This window comes from Perca fluviatilis, chromosome 2 (assembly GCF_010015445.1).
Source record: "Perca fluviatilis chromosome 2, GENO_Pfluv_1.0, whole genome shotgun sequence".
Lineage (NCBI taxonomy): Eukaryota > Metazoa > Chordata > Actinopteri > Perciformes > Percidae > Perca > Perca fluviatilis.
In genome coordinates, this window is record NC_053113.1 from 30,184,584 (window position 1) to 30,204,960 (window position 20,377).

At 39.8% G+C, this 20,377-nt stretch overlaps 2 protein-coding genes across 2 annotated transcripts in view; one reads left to right on the forward strand and one right to left on the reverse strand.

Annotated features, from left to right (window-relative positions):
• cbl (Cbl proto-oncogene, E3 ubiquitin protein ligase) overlaps window positions 1-13,488 on the reverse strand; it is a 43,179-nt gene extending 29,691 nt beyond the window's left edge. Inside the window, exons 1-2 of the mRNA XM_039821605.1 lie at window positions 13,342-13,488; window positions 7,927-8,174 (exon numbers count right to left, since the gene is read on the reverse strand). Of these exons, the coding sequence (XP_039677539.1) occupies window positions 7,927-8,174; window positions 13,342-13,488 (395 nt within the window). The remainder of the gene's footprint in view (window positions 1-7,926; window positions 8,175-13,341) is intronic.
• A 798-nt stretch (window positions 13,489-14,286) lies between these two features.
• Window positions 14,287-20,377, forward strand: ccdc153 (coiled-coil domain containing 153). The gene is made up of 6 exons (XM_039821613.1): window positions 14,287-14,724; window positions 14,804-14,872; window positions 16,889-17,008; window positions 17,243-17,335; window positions 17,443-17,573; window positions 19,922-20,377. Exons 1-6 carry the CDS (start codon window positions 14,673-14,675, stop codon window positions 20,081-20,083), a joined length of 627 nt encoding a protein of 208 aa, XP_039677547.1. The 5' UTR covers window positions 14,287-14,672; the 3' UTR covers window positions 20,084-20,377.

Genomic DNA, 20,377 nt, shown 5'->3' on the forward strand with positions numbered 1-20,377 from the left:
CAGTAGTGATAAGTTGGGTTTTCAGATAGTCAAAGTTGAGAGCTGTGCTCTCACAGACAGACCTTTGTTTCACATAGACTTCAGGTATGTTTACAGAAAGTAGAAAGTCATATTTTAGGATGGGTCTCTCATAGTGAACCAAAATAGAAATGGGCGTCAATGACATTTGCAAATACCAGAGGTACTGTGCCATGTTTTTCTCTGTCCACAAAGGCTTGACTTCATACATCATTGATAACACAGAAGCACTTTACTGTAAACAGCTGCAGAATGAATTTCATGCTCTGATCTTTTTTGTCTAGGATTTATAGCATGAGCAAGATTTGACCAGTGCAACAAATTAAATACTCAAATGTACAGACAGTTACTGTGTAGTGGCATTACACACAACAGTGCCAAGCACCTGTCCCGACTCACTGAAACAAAGGCCTCATGCTGCCAAGCGTGCACGTTTCACCACCACTATGTGTCAGACAAAGACAACACTTTGCATTGGGAAGACACACCCAGGGCCCTATTTTAACGATCTGAAACGCAAGTATCAAATGTGAAACGCAACTAACTTTGTGGGCGGATCTCGGCCGCTGTTGCCATTATACCGGCGGGATAAATGAGTCTTGCGCCTGACGCAAATCTAAAATGGGTTGGTCTGAAGTAGCTAGGTGTGGTTTGGGCGTAACGTGAAAATAACCAATCAGCGCGTCATCTCACATACCCTTTAAGAGCAGGCGCGCTTGTTCCATGGCAGATTGCCATTATGATGGCGGATTTGCCTGGAGCAAGCCAGCAGGAGCTGTCTGGGATGCGGCAAGTAATAAATGCCCGTCTTGACCGGGTGGCGATGTTGCTGCGGCCTCTCGGGCGCATCTCCACAGTAGGCCTATGGAGAGGATTGCTTCAGCCATGGAGCGTGGGCCTCCAAACGCACCACCTGCACCTGTTGTGACCATTCCTCCACCCCTCCCCCCCACTCCATCTCTGTCCAGTCGCATCGAGTGTCCAATCCCACCGTAGTTCAACATAACGTCTCTTTAAGTCCTCTAATATTTACTCATTTATGTCATCAACACATCCATGATTCATGGAAATGTTGTGTAAAACACAACAAGCTACAAAGAATGCTGGGACTTTTTGAGGACTGTACTGTAAAGTGCCTCCTGATCTATCAAACACCTAAAGCGCATTTTCAGTAATATTTTTCTTTTTCATGCTACATTATGGCCAAGCATGCGCCCCTAAAATAGCATCTGAATAACGCGCTACTGACTTTAGACTAGCGCCACTGACTTTAGACCAGCTTTTTCCTGGTCAGTGGCGGAATTGTTTTCTGAAACTGCAAAATAGCACCAGGGAACTTTTGCGCCATAACACGCCTCCTCTTTTCGCTGAACCGCCCCCGGGAGCGCAAATACATTCCCTAATTAACGACGTGCGTCTGTGGAAGGAAAAGTCCGCTGTGCGTCGGGTGCAAAATAGGATTGATACATGCGTCGGTGTATAAAGGCAATTGCGCTGAGTGCAAGATAGGACCCCCAGTGTTCACCTTAGCAGTTAGCATTTTTATTGTGCACTCAAATCTTAAAACAAACTTAACAAGTATGCACATAGAGCAGTTACTACTAAAACATTTATAAAACAATGATGAGTAAAGGGAAATGGATCCAAACCATTGTTGAGTGAAAGGCTCTTCATGGCACCTGCCACTAAAGCCTGAACAGTAGCTCAGCTGCAGGGAAGGCTGAATGAATAGAAGCTTGAGAAACTTGTTCCTACCAAATTGTAATATTGATGCTCATTGTAATATCACTGAAGCATGTCTGGAATGTATTTTTCTATTGTGCAAAGGATTGGAGCTATGTACACTGTTAGTAAAGGAAGGTAGGGATGAGCGAAGCAAGTAAAGATAAAGGGGTGGCAGTGAAGTATAGGGCTACAAGATGTGTGGATAAAACCGTTAATTAACCATGTCTGTAGGGCTACAAATAACCAGTATTGTAGATTTATTGTTTAGCCTTTAAAAAGGTCAGAAAATAGTGAAATGAACTGGCTATCAATATATTTGTTGAATATTTGTTTGTTGATCTACTAGCTAATTGATTATTTGACTAATTGTTTCAACTTTACATGTGTGCTGATTATTTTTTATTATTTTGTGTGCAACATTGGGAAGAGAGTGGCAATATTTTAACCAAACACGGGATGTGAAAATGTTCACACCACTCAGCTCTAGTGAAGAATACTTCACTAGCCAACAGCTATAATGCCTTTCAATAGCAACAGAAGTCTAACAGTGTCTAAAGATAACATACGAGACAAATAAGACCGGAAGAGATTTACACCCATCTACAAATAATATCACCAACGTATTATAATAGCCTTCAGGTCACTTTCTGCAGTGTAGACTGTCCCACAGTGCAGTTACGTCACCCTGAAGCATGTAAGTCCACCACTTCCTGTGACCAGCTGGTACTATCGATGGTGGTCAGGATGTAATGGCAGCTTAGCCCAGGAAGATCAAAGAGACTCTCACAGAGAGGTCAAAGCAGTTTCCAGTTAGACTAATGGAAGAGGGGGTTAAAGGGCTTTTCTGAGGCCACATTTATCAACCCTTCTACTGTATTCCTCTGCTGAGGGACTGACTAATGTTTAATTTATAGGTTTCTTTAATAAATTAATACACCGGCTATAGACAAAGCAGCTGTAATTAAAACCAAGAAGAAACCCAGGCAACACGCTAATTTCTCAACACAAAACAATTAACCAAACCTAATTAACAAAGCATTTCATCAAGAGATCACAGTTACAACTCACTAGTAGCTTCTGTTAATGCAGAAGTCAAATACTTTGCTGAACTGAACTACCACACTTTTCTACTTAGTGGTAGTGTTAATTTTGTCACCCATTTCTAATTTAAGTCTTAGTCTTGTGCCAAATGTCCTTATAGTTTTAGTCATTCACATATCTTTTTTTGTTAGTCAAGTTTTAGTTGACTAAAGATCTCGTCATTCTAGTCTAGTTTTAGTCAAAAGAGAACTCAATATATCTTAGTCAAGTTTTAGTCAAAACATTTTAGTCTTTTTTTAAATAACAAATTATTTCCGAGATTATTTCTGATAACCATTTCAGTCAAATAGTTATATAACAATAAATTATATAAGGTTATATAAATATCAAGCCTCTTCCTTATTTCACCAGTAAATTCCTGTTAAAGGACAAAAACAACCACTGAATGGGAAAAGGGTATTTTATAATAACTTTGAATGCAGCACGAGGCTGGCGAGGAGAGTTTCAAGTGAACGCAACATCTGTGTTGTTTTTCAGACAACGGCAGCTATAGACTGTCATACGCCCCGCTGTTGGAATCCTACACTGAAATACAGACAAACTTTTACACCATTTCACTGTCAGCATTTTAACCGTGTTTAATCCAGCTGCTAGCTAACGGAAGGCTAACGTTACCTGCTGCCAAGTGTAGCGTTAACTAGCATCACATGCAGTGCTGTTTCGGTTGCCTCCTACGTCCATTTAGGAGCATCAGAGAGAAGCGCAGGCATTTAAGTGGTACCGAAATAGGAGACAAGTGAGCCACAGCTAAATGCCTGCTAGCTTTTGGTTTGTGGCTTGTAGAAATATCTAGAGCTGAAAGGAGTAGTCAATTGAAAATTAAACTGCATCTGTTTTGATAAACAGTTAATGGCTTTGTTTTTTGTTTTTTAAATCTACCAACTTCAAGGGAGCCATGAACAAATGTGTCAAGCCAGGTAGTTAATCACATACAGGAAGGCCACAGGGCAGCTGGATACTTTACAAAATAAAACAATTTCAAAATAAAACACCCAAGTTTATGGTGATTTGGGCTGTCTTGACTTATCAGCTGTGTCTAGAGCGAGAAAGGTGATCTGCAGGCACACACACAACCACTCACACAGACAGACACAGAGAGAGAGAGAGAGAGAGAGAGAGAGAGAGAGAGAGAGAGAGAGAGAGAGAGAGAGAGAGAGAGAGATCACTTTGTGACCAGCACGGAGAAATGCGCAACTGGTATGAACAGCCAGGCGTGCATAAGAGAAAATTGTCTATCAAAACTACATTAATTTCTGTATGTAATGTCTTGGCGTTGCTGTGTAAAGCCATAAGAGGAAGTAAGTGAAGACAACAGTAGGAAGTGCTGACTGTGTGGTGTTGATTCTGACTGAAAATGGGCTGTAAGTGTTAATAATTAAGTCTCGCTCACAGTTGACTCACTTTCATCCTCACGCTCTTCTACTGTGAACAACATCGAAGCCCCTTTTTTCCTCTCTACCATAATTATATAAAAACACCGGATATATGGCACATCTTACTCACGCAACTCAACTTCTACCTAGTTAAAGTGATGGTTCGGAGTAATTCACCCTAGGGTCCTTTGCACCATGACCTCGAGCCAAACACCCCCCCAGAAGCTTTTTTCACCTGGGTCTAACATTGGGAGAGTTAGCGTAGAGTAGCGTTATCAGCTGAATAGCTTAGCGCAGGGGCTAATGGACCCACGTTTGTATCTCGTAAGTTACCCCACTATTAATGCCCGAAATGATACCAAACGTCTACAAGTAGTACAAATAGGTTATGCTCTCATAAAACGATGGATTGGAAAGTTTGTAAGTACCACAGAAGTTTATGTAAATAACACTTTCCAATCCATCGTTTTATGAGAGCATAACCTATTTGTACTACTTGTAGGCGTTTGGTATCATTTCGGGCATTATTAGTGGGGTAACTTACAAGATAAACAACGGGTCCATTAGCCCACCTAAGCTATTCAGCTGATAACGCTTACTAGCTAACTCTCCCAATGTTTCCGACAGGTAAAAAGCTTCTGGGGCCAAAGGACCTAGGGTGAATTACTCCGAACCATCACTTTAAGACTTAGACTGTTGCGCAACAAAAAACAAATCCAAGCTTTTACTGCACTCAACTCCACTTTTTCTCTAAAGCTAAACAATCTGTGTGGGACATATGGGAGTGGGGGGCTAGATAAATAGAGGCTCTAAATCTCTGGGGAAGACATAGTGGAGAAGTCTGTACAGCATCACAACACAGCATATCCACCCACGCTGCATTCAGGGCTCTGATGAAACACTCGGATCGTTCACTCTGACTTGAAAAGGGCTATTAAGCCTCAGTGGAGTAATTTAAGTCAATAATTATCAAGCACTGATACTGATTGAAGTCACACTGGTGGAAATAATAAGTGTCATTGTTCTCATATTTTAATTAAGGCTGCATTGAAGAACACAGTGAAAGCAGTGTATTATCAAACTATTCTTTATGCATTTACGCACTGAAATTATTTTTTTTTTTTTTTTTTTTTTTCTCCCCTCCCCCTTTTGCTGTCCTCCCCTCCCAAACACCCCCATACTAGTCTCTCTAGCGGCTCAACATCATTGGTTTATTCTATAGCATTCTTAAGTGGGCTGATACCCATTGGTTAGTGTCACTGCCACTGCCTTCTCCACGCAGACAATAGCAGCCTTTGTGTGTAATGCCTGGCTACGTTTGTACGTGTGTGTGTGTGTGTGTGTGTGTGTGTGTGTGTGTGTGTGTGTGTGTGTGTGTGTGTGTGTGTGTGTGTGTGTGTGTGTGTGTGTGTGTGTGTGTGTGTGTGTGTGTGTGTGTGTGTTTCCTCTGCTTTAACCAGAAATGTCTTTATATGCAGCCACTTTGTGCAATGAAGTGATGATGAAAATAAATTGCACAGTTAAAATGGCTAAAAGAAAATCAACCACCAGCTCATGGTAAATATGGCTTCCTCTTCTCTGGTTGCCTTGTAGTGGGTTTTTTCTGTTTGCAAGATTACTGTCACGGCAGCACAGAAAGAACAATGTCACTGAGGAACTAAGCAATAAGATGAGGATGTATCACGTTGGACTGGGTAGATAAAACTATTACCCAATTTTCTCAAAGCAGAAACGGTTCAAACAAGAGACGGAGGGTTAAAGAGTAAAGTAACTTCAGAAAAGCAGGAAGATTTCTAGCAGTTTTAAAAACTCCCTTTAAAAAATAATGTTACACTAATTTAAAAAAAAGGTAAGGTGAAGGGTAAGGTGCAATATGATTCAAATGAGTCGCTGCCAAACAAAACATTCACCAGCTAATGAGCTCCTCTCTTCAACAGTATTCACGTTCTTATCCATCTACCCATTTCCAGGTCACTTTTTCCTCACATTATTTTTGGTAAAACCAGAAAACTCTTAAACCAGCTTTACATACAACCTACAGTAAAGCTTACCTCTCCCTTTACTTAGTCTGTAGGAATACAGATGTTTTCTTGCAAAGACTTAACATACATCTCAAAGTCATGACACAAGCCTGTAAGACCAGCACCAGAAACACCGTGACCCACAGAGGGCTATCTGCTGCATGCTGACTCATGGTTCATGACAGTTTCAATTCTCTACAGCGATGGGGCAAATCACCTGTTAAATCCTAATATTAAATGCAATAAACAGAATATCAACTCTTACTTCCAAAGGAGGTGGACTGTCCCTTTCAAAGAACACCTGGTAGCTCAAACAAAAGTAATGAGGTAGTAAGAGTTGAATACTATTATTTGATATTTAATTCAATATGATGAAACTGACATAACACTGCCTTTATGATACTAATGCACAAAGCCGCGTAAACTGCTATTGATGCGGTTTAAGGATGTTGGTAAAACATAATGAATGTACCAAATTCCAGGTCCTTTTTTAACTATACCCCTCGGGCCTTGGTTTCTGCCCAATCATTTCCACACCCACTTGGTGTCATTGTACGACTGACCAATCCAAAAGCTTCTGAAAACAGCAGCTACAGCAGCCAGATATAAAAAGACACCTGGACAACACAGTTTCAAAAAAAGTATTTTGCAAGTCATTTTTTTCACTGCCAGCAAGAGAAGCTACCACCCCGGAGGCAATTCTAGAGAAAAAAAAACAATACTGGCCCACATCGTGTATGGAACTGCCTAAAGAAACCTAATGAGGGCTATCTTAGTAAGTCATTACGTACTGTACATAATGCCTATTACAATTTTGTCTGACAGCATTTGCCCAAAGCATGCAGATAACCAAAAGACATACCCGTATGTAGTGATAAAAGCAAGGAGGTAAGACCAGCTTCATCCAGCAGCTAGTCTACAGCCCAGAGAGTCTACTCATTAACACAGCAATAACTTTTTGTTTATAAGAAGCTAAATTTTATCTCAAGGTTTTCTTTGGTATATCTTGTCTTCAAAATAATGCCTTTTCTCATTTGGTATTTTATAAACAAAGGAAACAAGAGGCATATCTCATTAATAACACTTCCATTAGTCCCTCCACAACTGCTTATTTCTAATACACTTGTGTGTCTGTTTTCAGGAGGGACAGAGACAGATTACGGAATGTAAAGGAAAAGAAAGAGACATAGACGGAGGCAGTGTGATAAAAAAAAAAGAAGCATTACAGTAAGACAGCTACCAGAAGAGAGAAATGTTCAAGTAGATGGTAGCGATAGGGAGACACAAAAACAAAGCGACAGGCAGACAGGCAGCTGTAGATTAAGCGCCATTCTGACCACAGACGTTCACATGCTCAAACCACAACTCCTCTCTCCTCGTTTTGAGACATGTTGAGCTACAACCACTCTGGGGGCTGTGGATGGGTGCAATTGTTCACTCTGTGTCTGTGCAGTCTTAATTATTCAAACCGAATGAATGAATTTGAGGTGCGTGGTTGTCGTGATACAAAGACTTCTCACCTCACATTCCCGTTTCAAATGGGTTTGTTCACAAGAAAGTCAATGCAATGGCTCAGCAATACGGTTTGAGAAGAGAGCAGATAACCTATATGGAGCCTTACACCTCCAGAATCATATCCCCTTGATTAATATTAAACTAGCTGCAACATTTGTATCAACTTTATTCACCTGGGTTGTGAGTTCTCCTCATACATGCGTTCCTTGCCCTCCTTAAACAAGCTGATGGTCTGCTTGGTCTTCTTGGTTAGGTTCTCCATGAAGACCCGGAAGTACTCGTTGTCCCCCAGAGTCTCCATTTTGCCCTCGTAGCGAGACAAGATGGTGCGCAGGTGCTGGTATGTGTCTGGCAGCAGGTCCAGGATGTAAGGGGGGCTGTTCTTTAGAGCCAATTTGGGGTTTTGGCACAGGCGCACCACCTGCAGAAAGGGAGGTATGTGAGGGGGAAGACACGATACAGTTAGACACAAGAAGTGGGTGCAAGAAATAAGGTAGATGAAAGAAAAATGAGACAGAAGATGTGTAAGAAAGAGGGTGGCGATCGAAAGTGAAAGAAAATCTGAGTTATCTATAACGCCACTGCACGTACATTTCCATTCCGTACATCAGTAAGACATTATTTATATCAAATAGACAGAGTCTTTTCTATATTAGAGCACTCATCTTTAGTGCAAAATATCAGTCAGTGAGCCCAGATAGAAGAGGCAAAGGCAAAGACTGATGTCCTTAAAATGCCTGTCAGAGTCAAGCTTGGAGCTTTCAGAGTGTGGCAGGTCTACACATTATTTGATGGCACACACTGAGTATTGTGGATTTACTCCCTTATGAAGTCATGAGTTATTGCAGCACTGTCACACTACTTCCTCTTGTATCTACACAAAAAAGATGAAAGTGGAACAAGACAAAAGGCATATCTGAATTTATCCATGGACAGTTTCTGGTCTCATTGTGAAGCTAATTATCTCCATTTCTTATTCATTTACAATACAGATGTCTTTTTGTAGAAATGCACAGCAATGCCTTATTATGGGACTACCATGTCAACAATGAGTCTGATTCTCCATTTCTTCAGCATGTTTTGAGAAGCTGTAGATATGTTTACACTTCCTCATTTCAATCTGCACACCGTAATACCACTTCTGCCTCAAACACAAATTCTCTTTATTTAACATTTCAGCATGATTGCCTTGCAAGTTTGAACAGCTGAAGCCCTGACTGTGATACTGACAACATGGATATAAGCTTCAACTACAATGAAATGTCACAAAATAAACTTTTCAGTTATGAAAGACAGAAAAAAAAGCCTTTTTTAGGGACACAAAGTCAAACAGCTTGACTGGGCTCAATCATTGACACAACAGAGGGTGGGGTGGATTCTGTAATGGGTGAGCAGAGAGATAATGTTCTATTAGACAGCTTTATAAAACATGGAAATTTAGACTTCCCCTTTCGATGGTCAGTCTACGTGCCTGTTCACTAGACTGCTGGAATACATGTTAAATCCTCTGTAATGTTCAACCTCTCCTCACTTATCTCACCGTCTTGCTGCAGTGTGTCTGAGTCATTTCGTTGATCAATACAAAAGACACTGATTCGCAGACGAGAACACTCCGACATGAAGCTCTGTATGGTTGCTGTCATACTTACCACTGCATTTAAGCCTAACTTACTTGCGTGATCGCAGTGGAACAAAACTACACATTCATACAAAAATTCTGTGTCTTGTGTCCTGATCTGAACCTGCTGTGAAACAGAGCTAGGCTGTCAGCTTCAACGGTGGCCGAACAATTGCATGTCAACAACACAGGACATGGCTCATTCTTTTGTAGACCAGGCCAAATTATTGTCTACTAATCATGCGAGAGTGTTCGAAAGAAATATGGCAGGAATCGCATTACAAGAATGTCGGTTTGAATTTCCTTGACTCTTCTTTTTGGAAGCAATCAGTTTGTCATTATGGGAAAACGAGACTTGAAAAGACTTAGCAGGATATCTTATAATCAATCAGATTATAATTTATCTAGGCCTGGGAACACATACATTTATCAATTATCAATAGTAAACAACTTTTAATGCATGAATACACATATTTATTGTAAACATGTTGAATTTCAATTCCATGTGTTTCTATGCCAAAACCTCTCTGACAAAAACTAAGCTGCTTGTTTAATACTTAGGTATTATATTATAGTAGATTTTCTGTATGTATTTATTTATATGATACCATTCATCAGTTCCTCTAAATTTATTCTTGAACAGCCACAGATTCATATCTAATAGTGGTCATAATTATCATTAAGAGTATTCCCTTCCACACCTAAGGTGTCAGACTTAAAAAGGGACATCTCATGAATCCACCGAATGACCATGCTTCATATAGCCTACTGAGAGTGTAACAAATTAGAAATATTTGATTTAAGTTTGTAAGTAGACCAGTCAGTTCATTATCATTGTACCAAATGCCTCTCAAAAAGAATGAGGTCACACTATACCAGTAGGATACTACTACAGTTGTACTATAGTAGCAGTACTGATTTCATGAAATGTTTTCAGCATGTGGGCCTCCATTGGTGTCTGAACAGCATTACTGGGTTAGGTACTACAAGATAGGGCTGGGCCATATGAAGAAAATCAGATATCACGATATTCTTGACCAAATACCTTAATGTCAATATTGCTGGGTTGATAATTGGTGCTTTAACAAAATATCTTCACATTTAGATTAATAATCATCAATAATGTGGATATAATTACTAAGTGGTTAAAGCTTAATAAAAGAACTGCACGAACAGTCGGGTAAATTCAGAAAATTACATCACTTTACTGTAATGCAGCCTTTAAAACAAGTAAAAGACAAAACGTAAGCAATATTACATTATCTATCTATCTATCTATCTATCTATCTATCTATCTATCTATCTATCCACACACACTACAAGATCTAATATGGATGATTTAAGCACAAGTAAATGCAGCTACCACAATAGAGTTGATTAAAATTAGTCACTGGGATTATCCATATTACACTCAGCATTAGACTGACCAGATGAAACTAGCAAAGCTATGATGATTTCATCTATTTAAATAATTTCAATTACCAAACTGAAATACAACTGAAGGAGAAGGAAGAGCTTAAAGATGCATTAGAACTGCTACTAAAAAAGGTATGTAGCACACTATTAGGATAATACTTATATATTTTGTATTTTGGGTGATTTGACTAGGCTACATGGGCAACTGAACTGAAAGCTAAAATGCCTTCAGTATCATTACCTACACTGTGCCCTCATTCCTTCAACGCTTCTCCAGGCCTCCAAATGCAGTAGGTCCACACTGGTTATGTCTGAGACCAGATAGACTGTTGCCAAGGTAACTCCACCAACATGATTATCTATTATCAATGGATTAAACCGATGCAGTGGCCGCTGTCTTACTACACTTGTTTAAGCACAAATGGCACAGAATGAAATGAATGAACAAATGAATGAATCAATGTGCTACCCTAAAAGGGCAGAACATCATTTTTTGTCTACCAGACACTGTGAATGGTAAAACACAAAATTAAAAAATGGTAAAGTTCAGTATTTTAACAGCTGGAGGAAATAGTGGGGAAAAAAATTAAATAAATTATTACATGTAATCATACATCTACATGTCAGCATGACTATAATGTGACAATAGGACTATTGTTGATTTTAGACAAGAAGATTTTTAAGGAAATGTTACCAATGTGGATATGATGATTAACAGTATCAGATATAGTTCATTTCACCCAGCTACAACGGTAAGACAAGCTCATAAATGTGTGTCACTGAGCTTTACTACAACACAACATTGATATAATGATATCCATAATATCTTTAAGTAGCATATGACCTGAAATTCACTTGTGGTTATCCGTCTGGTTAAATAAGAAAATATTTCCTAGTAGCCTATGGCTGATGGTGAAATGATCCATGTACAACTTCAGGTTTTGATTAATGAATAGCTAACTAGCAATGCAACAGCAGAGACAGTAACCACAACACCTAATGGTTAAACTTGTAATGCTTAAAAGTTTAATTTTAAGCTTAAACCTGATGCAGGTAGCTTAACTTGCAACACACCTTTGCTTAGGGCATCACAAATTTTGTGTTCGACTCAAAAGCTTAAAAACACAAGGATTCAATAATCAAGGTTTGTTATGCTGAACACTTTAAGAAAAGGTTATGTAGGCAACTCTGAAGTGGAAAATTAGCCTTGTGCTTTTGATAAAGTTTAACTAAATTCTGTGCGGGAGGTATTTTCAGAGAGCAACTGCATTGTTATTCTGCAGGTGTTGTTCTACAGTATGCTGGGCTGTGTTTTTTCTTTTAGACAGAGCAGAACAATATTTCCGCTGCTATTTTAAACATTGTGGTGGAGTAAAAATACTTTTGGTCTTATATCCTTTTCAAAAGGTAAGATACTCTTTCACCTCGGTGGTGCTGCCCCTCAAATCTTTTACTGGATCAGATGTCATATGGTAAATTATTCCCATACTGTAAACTGCAAAAGCTAACCTGACTGCAGGTGGTTTAAGTAGTATAGGGTCAGCTCTTTAATCATCTTATCTAGGTTTGCAGACAGACACACAAACTTTATAAAAGAGTGTTGAACATTCACTGAGAACACAAAATAAAGACTGACGTAGGTGTTACTTCTGTTTTCTTATTTGTGTTAGGTACAGTACCTGCTCAAATGTGGAAAACAGTCCAGCCAGATAATCTACCACAGTGAAGCTAAATAACGGAAATGTGTTTTTTTTTTTTTAATAATAGCTTTGTAAAATGACTTGGTCTCTTAACATCAGAGCTCTAAACAAAGGCCTCAAAGAGGAAGAGGAGACACAAAAGAGTGTCTTGTCTTCCTATTCACTCTAATAGCGCTGTGTGAATCTCACAGGAAACTGGGGGTCAAACTGCTACAGACTTTTTTTCAGAGAAGTAAAGCTGTGAAATGAGTCTTCCCTGTGAAAGTGCATAATTGGCCTAGTTAAATGGACACATTTCTTTTCTTTTTTTCCCTCAATGCTTTGTTACAGTTTGCAAGGGCTGACAGACTGTTGACTGCAAACATTTCAGTAACGATGTATGGGAGAACTGTTGCTGTGCTAGAACCCACTGTAATTTCAGTTCACTGCCAAATCTTACTTCTTTGTTCATGCCAATGTTTACGATACATCATAGTATTTAAACGTGGTCAAACAAGCTAGTTGTACCACGGTACGACAACTAGTTACCAGCGAGTGGCTCAGCACTAGCAAACGATGTGATAAAGAAACCCTTGTTCTGTCCGTGGGCTAACGTCAATGTTAGGCTGCTTTAAAAGTCATTGTAATTTACTCTGTTACGAGGGAGCCTGGCACATACGGTGCAAAACCACAGTTTCGAAAATTAGCTTACGTTAGCTAACCATGTCTTCTCCCAGCTGACTAGCTAACTTGACGTTAGCAACGCCAGCCCTGCAGCAGGCGAAGATTGGCTAGCTTATCGCTAGTTAGCTGCAGTTAGCTAGCACCCCTAGGCATCCAACGCGCTAGTTAACGTTGATCAGTAATTTACGAACCTTGTCCATTAGTTTCCAGCATTTCTCCACCGTCTTTTTGTCCACGGCCCCGGGCTGGTGATGGGAGTGGAGGTGGTGATGGTGTGGCTGGAAGGCATCCTTCATCATTCCGATGAGACCCCCGCCTTTCTTCAGGTTCCCTGCCATGTTCGGACTCGGCTAGGGTCGGCCAGAGCGGCAGAGAGGCGAGGCAGGGCAGGGGTCAAGGGGACCGAACCGCCGCCTGGAGTTAGCTGGACCGGGCGATGGTGATCCGCCGGCACCCCCCGACGAGGACAGCGCCCGAGTGGCGAATCCGAGCCAGGGTCCGACGGGGGGTATAGGGAGGGAGGGGTGGCTATAGGATAAAGGCTCCCATCAGTAAACCCAGCATCAGTTTGTCAGATAAATGTCCCGATTATGGCTAAAAACAAGCACCTCAGTCACTCACACCCTGTGCTGCAGCTAGCTGCGGTGCTCTGTCTCTCTCTGCAGGGACCCACGCAGGCTAATTAGCAGAGAACCAGACCTGTCTCTGCTTGCCCCTCAGCTGGAGGACAATGGCACCGTTTCTCTGCCCAGAAGCCTTGTGGACTGGAGTGTGTCCTCTGCTCTTGACAACCCTCGATGTCGTTCCCCTTTTTTTGTCAGCGGCAGCAGCTCTTTTCGCCTGTGCTGAGCCTTGACGGGAAGTTCAGTGTCTGTGTGACACAGTGTCAGCCCTCCTCTCCGGGCTGACGACAGAGAGCACTCACCGATGAATGAGGAGAACGTTACGCTTAAAACTGCGAAAGCTTCACGGACATTAACTAGAACAGGGTTGAATAAATAATTGTGGGAATTAAACATTTCCCAGTGTTTTCTGTCCCCCCCCCCCCGTGACGTGTATGTATGGCCCTTTCCTGTACGTCCCCTTCCGCCCCCCCAAAAAAAACCAAACTCCACGCCTTCCCTGTGCGCGTTCACGAGCCATGATGAATGTAGTCGGGTGCGCGTTTCTGCCTGTACAGCATTCATAAAACGTTAAAGGGATGCTGAATGCAGCCCTGAATTCCCCCAGCGCGGGCCTTTGTCACCTATGACAACAAAGGACGCTTTGACATGTCTTACTCATTATATCAATGGTCTTACTTGCACGGCCTGTGTGCATGAGCTCGAAAGCCAACGGTGACCCAGTCAAGTTGTGATTGGCTGTTACTAAAATCAATCAACTATCAATCAAGCTGGACAGTTTGTGCCATGGCAACTCACTCAGCAACCAGTGCCCAGCAAAAAAACAGACTCATCCCTGTATGTAGTTAGTGTATAGTTTGTTTGCTCAAAGGTCTGAACAGGTCTCACAGCAAGCAAACATGCCTCCAAAGAAAAAAACGAAAAAGATCACAAAAAAGAATCCAGAAAAAAGTAACTTTACTAATGAGATGATTTAACATTTTGGCATTAGTGATGCTAAATTGGTTTACAACTATTTGTCTTTTTGCAGGTGAAAATGACTTGGAAGCAAAGTATAGGCGCAGTATTCTGGATGTAGCCATCCTACAGGATCACATTGGTGAGCAGCAATTTTAAGTTGAGTTGCTTTATGTAATGTAGACTATGTCTAGGTCAAACTACCCATTAGTCACAGCTCTTTGTTATTCATATGTAGGGTATATTACATCCAGGGCCAAACTGATGGTGACTTGTAAAAACCATAGACTGTAAAAGGTAAAAAAAAAAAAAACACTTATATTAATGTTTTATGAGCACAAATTCATATTCTATTATGTCTTACACTGTGCTAATGTCTGATGTATAATTTGTTCTAGGGCTGCAACTAATGATTATTTTCATTATTTATTATAATTATTATTTGTTATTTTCACATGTGAGCCTAGTCCGAAACTGAAAGATATTGATTTTGCAATAATATAAAACAGAGGAAAACAGAAAATCCTCACATTTGATACGCTGGAACCAAAAACTTTTGTCCTTTTTGCTTTATATAGGCTATGATTTATAACCTACAATTACTGTTATTAATTCTCTGTTGATTGACTACTTCACTAATCATATTAACACTATGTACTGTGAACCCAATTGCTATCAACTTTACCAAGAAAAAAATAAGTGCAACTCAGTTTAGTGGTGGACTAGCAGTGGTGGAATGTAACTAAGTACATTTACTCAAGTTCTGTACTCAAGTATACATTTGACGTACTTGTACTTCACTTGAGTATTTTCTTTTCATGCCACTTTTTACTTCTACTCCACTAGATTCATCTGACAGCTTTAGTTAGTAGTTTCTTTACAAATTAAGATGTAAGATTTTTGCTCCAAAAACACATGAAGTTTACAGAATATGATATTTTATGTTAAATTAATATACCCAACAATTTACAGGCCTAGTACAGCTGTAATGCTTAGCCGATTAAACACTTAGTTGATTAAGAGAACCGTTTTGATCGTTTCCAGTTTCTAAAATGTGAAGATTTTTCTGCCTTGGGTACGTTTACTTACATTTTCCTGATGATACTTACATACTTTTACTTAAGTAACATTTTCAATGCCAGACTTTTACTTGTAACGGATTATTTTTTACAGTGTATTATTACTTTTACTTAAGTAAAGGATCTGAATACTTCTTTCACCACTGTCTGCTAGACTCGCATTACCAGACCTCCACAGCACTGTAGTGGTCGGCCTATAGCACTCTTCTCTGATATTTCATTTTGCGAGACCACATACTGAGGCTCTAGTGCATTTCATAGGGGAAAACATATTCTCAATTCATCTAATGGTGTAATTATTACTTATTTCTACAGTGTACTTTTTTACACTGTAGCTTGCAGTGGTGGTAAGTGCAGTATCTAAATGTATTTACTCAAGTACTGTTCTTCAGCATTATTTTAAGGTACTATACTTTACACACACATATATATATATATATATATATATATATATATATATATTTATATATATATACGTATATATACATATTTCTATCTTATGCTGTTATTCTTCTACTCCACTACATTTCAGAGGGAAATATTGTAATTTTTTGTACAAAACATACTGTATGATTAGTTAAAAATAAATGCATGGTTATAGATCACACTATCAAATAGTTTGAATTAGCCCAGCTACAACAGTAAAAAGCTACATGCACATTTATTGATTGATTCTGTGATAATTATCCAGTAATGAAGTCCAGTCAAACCAGCCATGTTTCTGCATCAGTGCTTTTACTTGAATATATTTTGCTGTTAAAACTTTTATACTTTTATCTTGGTAAGAAACTTAGAATGCAGGACTTTTACTCGGAATGAGGACAGTTATCTGAATACTTCACCCTCCAGTGGAAGCTAGTCTAGCACCATCTGCACCACCTAACGCTATATGTTGAAGAATAATTGGATACTTGAGCATGTCTCACTATGGCTTTAGTTCACCTTTGTAAAATATTAATGACAGAACTGTAATTGGTGTATTTAATTTTTTACAAAGGGTCATTGCTTTCTGCTTCAGAAAACAAATTTACCACAGGTGTATAAATTCATGCATGCATGTGTTTGTGTGATTACCACAGCCTTACAGTGTGAGTCTGCAATAAAGGTCCAGTCTGATAGAAATGACCTGAGGAGACGCCTGAGAGACATGGAGCAGAAGTTGCAGCACGAGAGACAAGACCACAGGGACGTCAACTCTGGTACGGAACAGACGAGGCATGAATCAACAATTAGCCTCTCCTTTAATAACCTGAGATAAAGCGTGGATATCTTTGGGAGTGAGGACAAGGGGCGTGTTTGCCAAGGTTAGGGTAATTCTTGAGGAACAAAAAGTCTAATTAGCTGGGTGAATAAGCTAATTGCTGCATTAGCCTTACAAAGTGAATCAGCAATGAAAGCCAAGTCTGACATCTTTGACACAAATGCCATTCTAGACCTCAGTCGCCAGTACAAAACCATGCAGACAGAGCTGACCAACAAGGCGAAGAGAATGGAGAAGGAGGTCAGCCAGCTGAAGGAAGATCTTGGTATGAATACATTTAATTTTAAGGTCTATACTGTGTAAAGACATAGAAGTGCCAGTTAGTTCCCAAATTAAAAGTATTGGCATGATTGTATGCATTTTTCTGCCTAGTGCTGTGTCAGGAGGAGCTGAGGAAAGAGAAAAGAGAACGTGAGCAGGTGCAACAGGAGAAGGACGCCATCATTGCTGACCTCCAACATAAGCTGGACAACATGGAAACAGACTATGAGAAGATCCTGCATGTGAGTTACAACACAAGCTAATACAAACTGATTTAAAGAAAGCTCTGAATAGGCATTACTAACAGGCCTTTGTAGGGTTGACCTACATTGATCTTTGAGGCTCCATGAACTGTAAACCTGCATGTCCAGGTAGGTGCCAAGCCGGTCAGGATGAACCTCTTGCACCCTGTGGAGCTGTCACTGTTAAAGGGCAGCATTGTCCCCATTCACCCTTCTCTATAATAACTTATTGTAGTTTGGTATGATTTTGTGGCCATTGCATATGTCGAGTAGATAACTTGGTATAAAATAACCAGTCTAAGATCAGTTATACAATGTGACTTCAAATTGATTGTCAAGGAACTTTTATATAATTGTACCAACTTTCAAAATATAGCTGTATATAAAGCAATAATCAATATATAGACTTTTGTTTGTAGAATAATGGGACAATCCTGATGAAAATAAAATGTATATGCAGACTATGTCCTTTTTCACCAAAGTCAGAAAATCTACAATGCAACATATAAGGATTTTAATGGCACAGGGGGTCATCGGGTCTTAAACTCCTTTAGAAGGCAAAGTCTGTGTCAAACAGAAAGAGAACTATGTATTTAAACTGGCATAATGAACGCAGGTGCAGCGCTGTAATCAGCTTTCCTGCTGCTCCTTACAGGTCTCCCTAAAAAATCAATCAGACAACTGCAGCTGATTCAGAACGCTGCTGCTCGAGTCCTCACTAAAACCAGGAAAGTGGATCACATCACTCCAGTACTGAAGTCTCTACACTGGCTTCCAGTGCCTCAAAGAATTGATTTCAAAATACTTTTGCTGGTTTATAAATTACTAAACGGTTTAGGGCCAAAATACATTTCTGATCTGCTACTACACTATGAGCCACCCAGGCCTCTCAGGTCGTCTGGGACAGGTCTACTTGTTGTCCCCAGAGTAAGAACTAAACAGGGGGAAGCAGCATTCAGTTTTTATGCTCCACATATCTGGAACAAACTCCCAGAAAACTGCAGGTCCGCTTCAACTCTCAGTTCTTTTAAATCAAGGCTGAAGACCTATCTTTTTGATCTTGCCTTTCTTTAAATAACCTATTTTATCTGCTTTTAAAAGTTTAACTGTTTTAATGTTTTACCTAACAGTACCTAATATTGCCTAACAGGGCTTAATAGTACCTAGAACAGTGCATAGCAGTGCCTACCTAACAATGCTTAAACTGCACTGTAAATTTTATTCTTGTCTTTTATGTTTCTCTCAGTTTTTCTTTTTTTTTAATTCTTATACTGCACTGTAAATTTTATTCTTGACTTTGAACGTTTTTAAATTGTTTTTAATTGTTTTCTGGATGCTCTTTCATGTTTTATTTAAAGCACTTTGAATTGCCCTGTTGCTGAAATGTGCTATATAAATAAAGCTGCCTTGCCTTGCCTTGCCTTGCTCCACTACTCACCTGAAGGAGAAATCTTTTTTCATTGTACAACACCACACTATCACTTTAGCGTTAACAGACAACACTCTGCTGGAAACAGCTTTACAAAAGCCTCAGACAGTGCAGCCTTCACCCACCTGTCAAAAGCAGTTATTTGGACGCCTAAGCAAAGGTGAACATGACATATTATTAATACTCCAATAATTTGTTAGGACTTTCTGGTGTTACAGAGCCACAGAACATCAATCTGCAGGTTAACCTGGATGAATCAGTACAATAATAAGAGCCACAGAACATCAATCTGCAGGTTAACCTGGATGAATCAGTACAATAAGAAGTGATAGCCAATAAATGATCCAAAATGAAGCACAGGAAGGTCTTCTGTGGCTGGTTTAAGGGGCATATTTTCTTTGTGCTACTGGACTTTGATGGAGAGCTGTTTCAAGCAATGTGCACAAGTGCTCAAATTTACAACATCCACAATAGTGTCATACAATGTTATGCTACTACTTCAACCAAGGACAATACGATTAAGGTTTGTGAGATAGCAGAATCTTCCACTAAGACATAATGTATGAGGAATGGGGGTCTGTATGGACCTTTTATAGGTACAGGCCATTATTGGCTGAGCACAGCTAGTTGATGCAAATTTTAGGTATGCAGATCTTTAAAGATAATTAGTCAAGCCTGGAGCCCTGTTAGAGGGCTCAGCCTGTGATTAAAGCACTAGGATTTTAATATGCAATTATCATTATTTCTGTCCTTCCCACTATGACACATAATCTAATTATGCCTCGTCTCCATCAGCTCCGCTTCTAAAACTCATCAGAGTTAAAGGTGGTTAAGAGGGGAGGGATATCATGTTAGATAACTGGGTGATTTAAAGGGAAAGTTTTAACTTGCATCTCATTTTTACTGATGTTTCCTGCAGGAGACTCTCGACAGCCTGACTTCCCAGCTGTCTGTGGCTCGACGGGGATGGGAGGACAAGAGCACAACCCTTCATCAGAATTACAAGGAACTGCTCTCTGATTTTGGCCTGAATGCACTGCACATCGAAAAGACAAATGAAAGCAGCTGCTTTTCTCATTGAGACTCTTTTTTTTGTCGTTCATATGTTGTATCTACATCTCAGTTCTATTTGATCTGACTATTGCATCTGTTTGGTTCAATCGAAAGTGACGTCCACGACAGCATCAATTTGCAACTCACAATTTAGTATGCCTAACACACAGATGGATGTCCTTATTATATAATATTTTACCACCAGAGTACAAAATAGACTGAGTTATATGTATTCAGTAGCTCACCATGTGGTGTCTGTAATGTTGTGTAGTGCCCACCAGATGTAGCAAATGACTGTTTTTAGTTTTTAGAGTATTTTATG

What these genes read in the sequence shown, in the direction of transcription:
- ccdc153 (XM_039821613.1), top strand. Translation starts at nt 14,673, where the DNA reads ATGCCTCCAAAGAAAAAAACGAAAAAGATCACAAAAAAGAATCCAGAA. An exon ending in AAAAAAGAATCCAGAAAAAA is followed by an intron (nt 14,725 to 14,803) that starts GTAACTTTACTA and finishes GTCTTTTTGCAG; the next exon opens with GTGAAAATGACTTGGAAGCA. An exon ending in CATCCTACAGGATCACATTG is followed by an intron (nt 14,873 to 16,888) that starts GTGAGCAGCAAT and finishes TGATTACCACAG; the next exon opens with CCTTACAGTGTGAGTCTGCA.